We start from the raw sequence: 11,676 nt of genomic DNA, 5'->3' as shown, positions 1-11,676 counted from the left end.
TGGCTCAGGTGCGTATAAGTTGGATGAGGGAGAGGTCTATCCGGCATGACGGGGGTTGACCCGGTGTCAGAAAGTTCAGACTCAAAGTCAGGCAATTGCTCTGCATGTGGCGGCTCACGTCCTCGGGACGTTTCCCCGATCAGCCGCTGTGGCAGTCGGCGCGGTAGGTAAGACATTGCCTGATTGGGCTGATTCGCTGGCGGCCGCCTCCTCAGGTCCTCGCCTGTCTGCCTGGTCCAGACGTTTGGGGGACGCAAAGAAAGTGTTGGCCTATTGCTTGCCGGTCCCTCATGATTTGCAGCCGCAGCAGTGGTGTAAATCAGCATGCTCTTCTGTACCTCAGCATTAACTGTCTTTCCCATATCAGCTTGGAACTCAGCCAAAATAGCCCGAAGAGCACCCACAGAGACGGGCATATCTGGGTTCTCCTCTATTACTGTATCTGCCCGAGGGTCCAGGTGTCCTCCAGGAGGGGTGCGATTGGCCTGGTCGTCCTCCTCACTGAGCACCTCTACCTCGGCAGCATGACGCGGTGTGTGCCCGGCCGCAAATATCCGCGCGGCATCTCCAATGATTCTCGTGGTCGGCGTCTGATGCTCAGTCGGAATTTCTCTTTCGAGGGGTGGCCGCTCTACTCACATAGGTCGCCCAGTGTCATTGTCCTGTTGTTGATCTTCCATGCTACCGTACCTCCCCACAGACGGCGCCAAATGTTGTGGGGTTTTTCCGGTGAGATACCTTGGAGGTTTTCCGGTAACTTCTGAGAATTTAACAAGAATGTATTTTTATAGAGAGAGAAAGTAGAGAGAAGGCAGATCAGCAATTGCTCTTGATTGTATTGATTGTGACCCCTTTTTCTAGGGAAGTGGGACTATTTATAGTACTAGGTTTTTGTGGGAATGACCTAATATTCCCTTTAAATTACATGATTGGCTAGGGTATGGGAGGAGGACATGTGTCCTTTCTCTTTACAATTCTCTGGCCCCTTTTGGCAATAGTGGGCTATTTGGGCCTATTGTGCTTATTCATACTACTTGGGATACTTACTACTTAAGCCCCTTTCCAGGTATAGGTACATTACATACATTTATACACACTTAAATACAAATACATATACATTGTAGATACATAGATTGATACCCATGCTCCGGAGTAGACTTCGTACGGTTTCTGCTTAGGGGGCGTAATACGTGCCATGTGTTACATCCTCATTGGTACGCGAAGGCACGGTAATTTTGCCCACAACAATTACCACCTTGCTATATTATTTAAATGCAAAGCAGCTCTTAACATAGAGCTCTGCAGGTACCACTTTGCAATTTAACACCCTAATAATTCCTTGCCTTTATAAAACTATTTTCCAACTTAAAATAAAGGAATTATCAAAGTATTACCGCCACCGTGATAACGACTAAGGCTAATACCAGAATTACGCAGCAGAATTAACTAACTTTCAAAACAATAAATAATAGTTAATGGTCTTACTACAAGTTGGAACCATAACGGCCCACCAAAATACTTTAAATCAAAATTCATTAACTAACTTGAAATTATTATAGTATAGAATAAATAAAATAAATGGAGTTTTGAACATTGCAAATAAATAATATCTCTCATTCAACCCCTTGGAAGATTACTTGGCTTGCAAGTCACCTCTAGAAACCTGCTTATTAATATTCTACTCCCCAATAATGCAAGTGCAAATGATGGATCATCATAGGGTCATTACGGCAAAGGCCATGACCAAAACACAAAGCACGTAATAAGCGAAATTAAGATGAGTACAAACAAGCTAGAATGAAATCCTAGTCTAACATGCTTCACTCACAATAATTAATCCACATGCAAAAGCCATATAAATAAACACTTAAAGTCATATACATAAACAATTAATCATGGAGACAAGACTCAACTCTTGACACGAATCTTGACCCATAGATTAATTAAGAATAAGCTTCCAATCGGCCCAAAAGAAATATCCATAAAAGGAAGGGTGTTGGGAGCCAACCAAACACCAAAATAATAAATAAAGTAACATGTCGGACCATACCGACGGAGTTCAATCCCAGCGCATAAAGAGAATGAAACAACGTCTTGTATCATTCGTAGGAGTACAAGTTTTCCGGCAATACTCCCCCCATTGTTCATACTCAAGGTATATACGTTCCAAGAGTTTTGAAGCTTGTTCTGGCTGCACTTTACGTTAAATAATATTTTATGTACAAGGTGAACTCAAGACACAACCACAAGACATAAAATACAAGCAACCAAACAACGACACTTCATTTTAATCCTTTAGGCTTGTGATTAAAACACATGACTCAAGTGATATTACTCCCATTCACTACAAGAAAAAGGTGAATTTTCGACCGCCAAAGTAGTCAGAAAAAGAGCATTTTTGGCCGAAAAAATGTTTTCTGACTAAAAGTAGTCGGAAAAGGGTTGTCGGTGATGTCCTAGTCGGAGTTTGGCCAAATTCCGACTAAAATGTAGTCAGAAAAAATTTACTACTACATTTCCGACTATTTATAGTCGGAAAATTACCGACTACTATTTTAGTCGGAAAATTACCGACCACTTTTTTAGTTGGCAATTTTCCGACTAAAAAAGTAGTCGGAAAACTACCGACTACTTTGTTAGTCGGCAATTTTCCGACTAAAATAGTAGTCGGTAAAACAATTTTTAAAAATAAAACCAAGAACTGGACATTGCAGTTACCAGTTTCATGTTTGACAATCTTCCATTTCCAACCGAACAAAAATGCAAATTTTTCAATCAAAACAACTTTTCATATTATTAATCCACAAAGAAAATAAAACCCAAACTTATATCTGCAAGAGTTATTACAAAAATAATAATATTTGTACCAACAACTTAGATCTAATAGAGTCAACAAAATTATAATACTGATCTAATCTAAAACAAAATTTATAAGACAATATTTTGTTGGAGCTCCTCACTTCAAAGATTTGCTTGAGATCTTCTATCACCTACAACCACATAAAAAATAAAATTCCGAAATATCAAATTAAAAACCGGAAATAAAAACGAAAATTAAATTAGATTAAAAAACGAAAGAAAATAACAAAACCGGTTTAAAAAAACCAGTTTAAAAACAAAACCAGTTTAAAAAACGAAAATAAAATAAAATTAAAAAACGAACAATCAAATCAAATCAAATAAAATAAAATTAGAAAACGAAAATCAATTAAAAAACAAAAATCAAATCAAATTAAAAAACAAAAATATTGCCGGAATCGGAAATATTGCCTGAAACGGAAATATTGTCAGAATCGGAAATATTATCGGAATCGGAAAATAATTCCGGAATCGGAAATATTAAATATTTGTTCGAAACGGAAATTAATTCCGGAATCGGAAATGTTAAATATTGTTCGAATCGGAAAGGAATTCCGGAATCGGAAAATTAATCGGAAGCGCGTCGTACAAATAAACATCGGACGAGCTTGCTAGACGAAGGCCCAGCATGAAGCCAGGACCACGCCTAGCAAGCCCAGCGCGCAAGGCACGAGCAACACAGGAAGCCAAAGGCACCCTTGGGCTGCGAGCAACGTGGGCTGTGAGCAACGCGGGCTGCGAGGCTGCGTGTGGGCTGCGAGCCTGCTGCAAGCTTCTCGCGCGCGGGGGCATGGCCTGCTGGCTTGTGGGCCGTGCTCGTGTGTGTGTTGGAGTTTGTGCATGCATCGAATCCTTAAGCGATTAGGATTAGATTAAAAGATTAAATTTCCTAAGTTATTAGTTTTAAGTAAACTCAAATTCTAATAGAATTAGAATACCTGAATCCTAGTAGACTTCTAATTCCATATTCCTACTCTATAAATATGTGATGGCATTCACAAATTTATGACAACATAATTTTCAATCATACACCAAGTTTTAAGGATTAAAACTAAGTCTATTATTTGCCAAAATATTCGAACATATTCATAGAACCTTAGGTGCAATTCTAGTGGATTAAATCTAAGGCGGATCCGAACGTGCTGTGGACTATCTACGGAGGGACGACATTTGGAGTCCTAGACTTGTTCTTGTTCGGTTCGGGCGCAGCTAGGGAGGGCACGCTACAAAGTGTATGTGTCCTAAATTATGCTAATTGTTATGTGGCAATAAATTTGGATTCCTGGCTTTATGGTTGTTCCGCATGAATTATATTCAATTATATGTATCATAACCTAACAGAGAATTATACCAATCACGAATTGGATGTGATTGGGAGAAAAGGGATAAAAAATGTACGGAGTATAACACACAGCAACACACGACCTTGTGTTTGCGTGTGTGAGGTGCGACGGACAACAACACAGGGGCAGCAAGGCTCGGGAGGGGCACGAGAAAGAGAGAGAGAGGGAGAACGAGGGTGTGCGTCGAGTGCAACGACGAAGTAACACCGAGAAGCAGCACTCGCAAGGGAGAGTGTGCGAGGGTTGTGCGACGAGAGGCGAGAGAGATCACAAGGGGTGTGTTGTGTTGTGCGGTGATGCACGAGCACGAGGCAGCAAGGGCTAGGGGGAACGAGTGCACGACGAGGCCAAGGCATGAGTGTGCGGCAAGGCTGGGGAAAGGGCATGAGCAAGAGTGCTCGTGAGTGCTGGGCAGGCGAGGCAAAAGGGAGACGAGAGCAAGAGGGAGAGAGGAGAGAGGAGAAGAAATACTGCTGCAGGATTTTAGAACGCCCATACTCCTAATCTATAACTTGGAATCAATCTATTCTTGAGGGAAAGTTCAAAAACTTTTCTAGATCTACAACTTTGGAGTAGAAACTTTTGTCTGAAAATGAACGGAAGTAGGAGAAAAACGGCCAAACAGAAGTTCGACGAAAGAAAGAGGGATTTAGGGCTAGGGTTTTACCTTTAGGTTTAATGAATAATAGTGAGGGATTTTGAGGGTGATCACCTATATTTATAGGATTAGAAAACTCCAAGATGGACTAGGATTTAGGATTCCCTTTCGGGATTCATTAACCATAAGATGGGCTTGCTTAATTTGTTTGGACTTGAACTTTGAATTGGTTTGGGCTAGATTAATTTAAAATCGTTTTACTTTTGAAACCAAATTAAATTCCGCAACTTGAAATTAAGATTCATTTCATAATTAATTAAAATAATAAATATTCTTAATTAATAAAATACATTTAAATTACTATTTAAATTCGATTTATATTCTAAAAATGCTTTAAAATTATAAAAAAAAATGTATTTATTAGTACGGAAAAATACGAGGTATTACAATTAGATACTGGTTGTGGCTCACACATATGTTACAATTCGGAAGGACTAAGGAGAAGTAGAAAGCTTGATAAAGGCGAGATGTATCTACGCGTGGAAAATGGAGCACAGATGCATTAGCCGTAGGATCTTATTTTATATCTTTGCCTAGTGGTTTTGTTTTGGAACTAGAAAACTGTTACTATGTTCATAGTACCACCAGAAACATCATTTCCATTTCAAGTTTGGATTCTAAAGGTTTTCGTTTTCAATTTAAAGACAATAGTTGCTCTTTTTCTTTAAATGGGATGTTTTATGGTTCAGCACAACAAGAAAATGGTCTATATGTGCTAGATACAAGCAAACAAATCTATAACATTAATACCAAAAAGGCTAAAACTGGTGATTCATATCTCACATATCTGTGGAATAGTCGATTAGGCCATATAAACACAAAACGCATGGAAAGACTTCAAAATAAGGGCATTCTAGAATCATTCGACCTAGAGAATATTGATTAATGAAAATCTTGTTTACTTGGCAAAATGACAAAGAGACCTTTCTCAAAAGTGGGAGAAAGAGAAAGAGAACTACTATGGCTAATACATGCGGACGTATGTGGGCCTATGAGTACGAAAGCTAGAGGTGATTTCAACTATTTCATAACGTTTACTGACGATTTCAGTAGATATGACTATATTTACTTAATGAAACACAAGTCTGAATCGTTTGAGAAATTCCCATAATTTCAAAATGAAGTAGAGAATCAACATGACAAGAAAATCAAAGCTCTAAAATCAGATCGAGGAGGTGAATATCTTATTCACGAGTTTGATGACCATCTAAAAGAATGTGGTATTCTTTCTGAATTGACTGCTCCGGGACACCTCAATGAAATGGAGTGTCGGAGATATGGTCAGATCAATGATGGGTCAAGCCGAACTTCCTTTACAATTTTGGGGACATGCGTTGCAAACAACAGGGCTCACACTGAAACGTACTCCGTCAAATGATGTTGAAAATACTCCATATAAACTATGGACAGGCACTAGTAGAAAAAACCCCTGTTGCAGCCCCCTTGTTGCAGCGTACATGTATTAATACGCTTCAACAACCAGTCGGTCAACGCGGGTCAAACCTTTTAAAGGGTTGTTGCAGCGTACAAATTAGTTTCCCCCTGCAAAAGAGTTTGTTGCAGCGTACATAATAAAAGCCCCCTGCAATAGACCTTCCATTTTGCAGCGTACATGTTAAAAGCCCCCTGCAATTTTTTTTTTATTTTTTTCGCTGCAAAGGTAGGTAGTTCTATTCAGACCCATTTCGTCTCAAAACTCGAGCAAAATAGAAATCTAAAATCCCGCGCTCACTCCTTCTTCTACCCGAGCATTCTTCTATTTGGATTTTGGAGAGAGAAATCGTTGTTAATTTCATGAAATCAGGGTTCGAATTCGTTTGTTGAAGAGGAGGAAAAAGGAAAATCGGTTTTTTTTTTCGTTTCGTTTTACAAGCCCTAAAAAACCCTAGTTTCGGAAATTAGAGCAAAGGATTTCAAATTTTGCTTGCTGTTTTGCGACATAGGTTTTGCAATCTAAGGGTTTCGTGTTGCGGGGGTGGTGTGTTTTGCTCAGGTGATCTTCTCGACCTTTAATTTTGACCTTATTTTTATTTTCGCAAACCCTAGAATGTCATCAACTTTGGGAAATTAGGGTTAGGGGGAATGAAATTGTGTTCGTTTTGTTTTGATTTTCGACCTACTAGGTCAATTGATGAGTTGGGGGATATTGAAATGTGATTCTGCTTGCATATGCTGCTGAATTTCTGTTGGGATGGTGATGGGGTGCTTTTTTTGGGTTAGTTCTTTAAATTTTGATGCTTTTTAACTGTGGCATTGAGTGCAAATCTTTATTTCGAGCTTTCCCTTGATGCGAAGTGAAACTAGCTGTTGCGCAGGTATTACTTTGATCATTAATAGCTTGAAATTTGTACTTCTAGTTAACTTTTCCTGTTGGCATCTGTAGAATTTTTCTTTGAGGTGAATTACGAACCATTTTTTCATTTATATGTTCTGCTGTTAATGTCATTATTGACCTGCTTTCATCTCGTAGTGCCTTAGTACTCAGTATAGACCACTTACTACGTTGCCATGATGTTATTCTATATTGGCTTTGTTTGTATGGTACATCTTCAAGTATGTGTTGTCTCTGCACTTTGCAGTGGTTCTGTGCTGTTAATATTTGTTGGACTTGGCAAATCTTTCTTAGTTATTTTGAATATCAGAGAAATCGTTGTTAATTTCATGAAAAAACCTAGAAGTCATGGGGCTGTTCCCGTGTTTTAATTGCTCAATATTCTGACAAATTGGTTCCATAGTTAGCAGGTGAAGGAGGTTTCAGAAGATTGGAGTTGGGGTTCCCATCTGCTGCAAAAGAAATGAATTGATTGATTTTGAGGAAAGAACAAGCGCATATGAGGTATAATCTTGTTTGATTTGTTAAATTTATGCAACTATTGAAAACTTTGTTGTGTTGTTTAAATATTATGGTAAATGTGGTTTGTAATTAATTTAATTAGTTGATTTACTGATGCCTATGGTTCATGTAGTTAATTTCTTTGTTTAATTGATTGAAGAATCTAAATTTGAGTTTGAATCTGTATGAAATAATCTGGGGTTCAGAAAACTAGGGTTACTTTGTTCTTGCTTATTTAATTTGATACAAAGTATGAGGTTGTCTAGCTTCATAACTTTGCTATTTATAGGTTTTAATTTATATTCCCTATGCTATTTTCCAAATCTTGCTGAAGTAAATCTTGTCATGTGAATAAGGGTTGCATTTAGGTTTTACAAAACTCTGCTCCATGCATTATGTGATGTGAATAAGGGTTATAGACTTATAGCTGTTCTTACTGTCATGTCTTTTCTGCCAGACCCTTTACAATAGGAGTCTATACAATATTGGTATTCGTTTTATTCCCATAATTATATTATAGCTTCTGCCATGTGAGTATTGGAGGAGTGGATACCTCCACTAACGTTTACATGATAATTTTGTATATGGTTGGCAGGATTTCAACATGACTACATGGTAAAGAATCTAAAGCCCGCCTTACACTCTCTCCCCTTTTTATCAGTATATATGCTTTGAAGGGTCCTTTATGTGAGTCTTTTTTCCTCCCTTTCATCTCTTAACTGGTATGTAATCTAAACATATGGTTTATTTATTTGGAATCTCTAATGACACGGTTGATTCTCTATTTCCCTTAGATATGATGTTGTGGATTTCACTTCACAAAAGGCTGTTAAGAGTTTTGTATCTTCGGGATTCCGGTCAATGGTAACTTACGATGAATTGTTTTATTTACTTTTTTAACTTCTGTATTATGTTTCTTAGTTACATGGAATCTGTGACCTATTTGACAAACTAGGGGTGAAATCAGTTGGCTACTTAATTTTTGCTCAGAAATGAGTGTAACTGCAATTAACTGGATCGCTTTGTCTATTACTTTTATTAGTCAATGAATTAAACCCTTGTATTTATGGGGGAGCCACTGAATTGTCTGAGGTCGGGTCATTGTCCTGACAGACTGGTTTTCTGCTACCTTTTAATTATTTTTGTAAAGCCATATTGTGTGCTCCTAGTTTGACTAAACTTATCTCACATTCACATACACATACACTGTACCTTTCTGCATTATGCTTTTTTGATTACCATCAATGTTTGAAGGATTAGTGTTGGCCTCCTTGTGAACAAAGTACCTATTAAGAAGGGTCAACACTAATATTACTCATAATTATTTTCAGATCTAGTTTTGGTTTACAGTCATAGGCTTTACTTGCCGATGAAGTATTATGTTCCCATACAACTTGCATTTTTTCTGCCTATTTTTTTGCACTTAATCTGTCGATTTACAGTGTTTTTATAAAAAAGTAAAAAAAAAACACTTTTGAGTCTACCTTCTCTATGGAGTCATGGTGGCAAGTTTAATCCATGGCAATGCATAACAAGTGGGATAATGTTGAAATAGCTTAATAGAACCTTTGAGCAGTGGCCTAACCTAACTCAAAAAAGTCTTATCTGATCTTGAATTAAGCTAGTTGAACAACTTTTCCACAATAAAGATTCCATATAGCTGGGTTGGGGAGTTATGATATCTGAGCGTGGTGTCTTATAGTCATGCTTAATACTTTTTCTAGACACGATATCCTGCTACCTTGTTGCAACAATGGCAGTGATAAGATTTTCTGAATTTGGAGTACAGAATTTTGCACTCTGAACCGGGTTTTGAAGGGTAGTGACCGTTGATACCATTTCATATTTCATACTGAACATGGGAGTGTGTCCTGCTAGTTCCTTACCATCTCTGTAATGGAACCTACTGTTTTCTGCTTATTAGTAGCAATTTGACAGAATAGACGACTCCATGTCTGGATAAACCTGCAACTTGATCTTCATCATGGAGGGCAGATTGTTCTACTTATAAAGAGTTTAAAGTGGCTCTATACTCTGACTAATGAAATCTGAGAGAAATGTGATATGTGCAACTTGGATTTGAATCAAGAACAGAATAGTAGTTGTGTACAGATGCAGGTAGAAAACGTCTATTGCCTAGGCTTTCTCGTTCTTCTTTCTGAGATTCTAGTCTAATCAAAGTGATCCTAAGTGTCATATTATACTCAGGTGTGTGATGGTTAGAACATAGAATTAGACACACTTGTTTGGAATGAAGAGTTTACATAGCTTAGACTGCAATTGTTTACAGCTGATTCAACCAAGCTTTACCTATTCTAATGTCTTGAACTCGTTGAACCGATTCTTTGAATTATCGTTTACTAAAAAGTAGAAACTAGTGGTTTGAAACTTCTAAGAGTGACATTCTGAAGTCAGGTTGATTGTGGTTTTTTAATTGTTTTATGTTCTTCTGGTCAGTGCATATTATATTTGATAGTTTCTATAAAACTGTTTAAGGATCATATATATATTTTTTAATGGTTTCCAGGTATGGTGTTATAGCTGCTCCTGAGATTACAGGTTGGCTGTCTATTGGTGGATTTCCGTCCTTTGTTGAAGATATGAAGGTAGAATTCTTTGTTACAAATAATAATTTAATATGGAAAAAGAGTAAGTAATTTAATTAGGAAGATGCATGCTGTTACAAATTTCAGGTATTCCAGAGGGAAAGGTTGAATGGGCACTATGGAGTAACAGCATTTGTGATAAGCAACACAATATCTGCAATGCCATTCCTAATGTTGATAACCTTTCTTTCGGGAACAGTTTGTTATTTCATGGTTTGGTTGCATCCAGGGTTTGAGCACTATATATTCTTTGTGCTATGTCTTTATGCTAGTGTCACTGTTGTTGAGAGCTTAATGATGGCCATCGCCAGCGTTGTCCCCAATTTCCTCATGGGAATTATTACTGGTGCTGGCATACAGGTATATAATTATATATCTAATGAAGAATTAAGGCTTAGGGATTTAATTTGTTTCTGATATGTATATTATGTATAATAATTATCAGGGAATATTCATGCTTGTTTCGGGCTTCTTCCGGCTCCCCAAGGACATACCAAAGCCAGTATGGCGTTATCCCATGTCTTACATCAGTTTCCATTTCTGGGCTCTTCAAGTACACTTAACTAATTACTCAACTTCCCCTATAAAAGTAATATATATTACTGATGGGTTGGTGGTTGGTTGTACGTACAGGGGCAATACCAAAATGACCTAAAGGGAGTGGTGTTTGACAACAAGACACCAGATCTACCAAAGATACCAGGGGAGTACTCTTCTTGTCTTCTTGATGCTGAGTTATGTTTGGTCCTAAAGCTTCTTTTTTCTTGAAATATTTCTACTCATAGAATACGAGTAGCTTCTTTAAAACAAAACTTCTTTGGTGGAAAATAATGCATAGGACGGAGAACCATGATTATCTGTCCATGAAACAAAATTATTTAACAATTTACATTCATGTGAACAATCACCCATAGTTAATCTCTCATAAAATCATCATCGTGAATAAAAAGATTTAAAGGCTCATTGGATCGTTATAGGTCATATTTAGAGCTAAAATGGCATTTCCGCTCCCAACTTTAAACTAAGGAACCTAAGTACTCATTTTATTCTTATTACATGATTAATATGCTTAGTTTGAAGTTTCAAAACTCATTTCAATCTACTTATGCACATTTAAGGCTTGTTTGGTCGTTATAGGTCATATTTAGGCTAAAATGAGCATTTTCGCTCCCAAATTATAAATAAAGAACCTAAGGACTCATTTTAAATTTACTAAATGTTTTATATGCTTAGTTTTGACTTTCTAAGACTCATGCCAATCTATTTATGCACATTTAAAGCTCATTGGGTCGTTATAGGTCATATTTAGCATAAAATGACATTTTCGCTCCCAACTTTGAACTAAAGAACTTAAGGACTTATTTTAAACTTATTACA

The 11,676-nt window shown here is 37.5% G+C and overlaps 1 protein-coding gene across 1 annotated transcript; it reads left to right on the top strand.

The window, feature by feature from the left end:
- The first annotated feature begins 6,803 nt into the window (after window positions 1-6,803).
- Window positions 6,804-11,067, top strand: LOC130461614 (ABC transporter G family member 11-like). Its single transcript, XM_056829770.1, has 8 exons — window positions 6,804-6,853; window positions 7,603-7,696; window positions 8,289-8,380; window positions 8,488-8,557; window positions 10,221-10,299; window positions 10,387-10,659; window positions 10,745-10,852; window positions 10,933-11,067. The coding sequence occupies exons 4-8, from the start codon at window positions 8,490-8,492 to the stop codon at window positions 11,065-11,067; spliced, it is 663 nt and encodes a 220-aa protein (XP_056685748.1). The 5' UTR covers window positions 6,804-6,853; window positions 7,603-7,696; window positions 8,289-8,380; window positions 8,488-8,489.
- The last annotated feature ends 609 nt before the right edge of the window (window positions 11,068-11,676 follow it).

The sequence above is a fragment of the Spinacia oleracea genome, chromosome 5, assembly GCF_020520425.1.
Source record: "Spinacia oleracea cultivar Varoflay chromosome 5, BTI_SOV_V1, whole genome shotgun sequence".
NCBI lineage: Eukaryota > Viridiplantae > Streptophyta > Magnoliopsida > Caryophyllales > Amaranthaceae > Spinacia > Spinacia oleracea.
Note: the sequence above shows the minus strand (reverse complement) of the source record. Positions and strands in the feature narration are given on the sequence as shown.

Coding starts and splice junctions, on each gene's coding strand:
- LOC130461614 (XM_056829770.1), top strand. CDS start 8,490: ATGATGTTGTGGATTTCACTTCACAAAAGGCTGTTAAGAGTTTTGTAT. Junction 8,558..10,220: donor CTTCGGGATTCCGGTCAATG/GTAACTTACGAT, acceptor AATGGTTTCCAG/GTATGGTGTTATAGCTGCTC. Junction 10,300..10,386: donor CCTTTGTTGAAGATATGAAG/GTAGAATTCTTT, acceptor TACAAATTTCAG/GTATTCCAGAGGGAAAGGTT.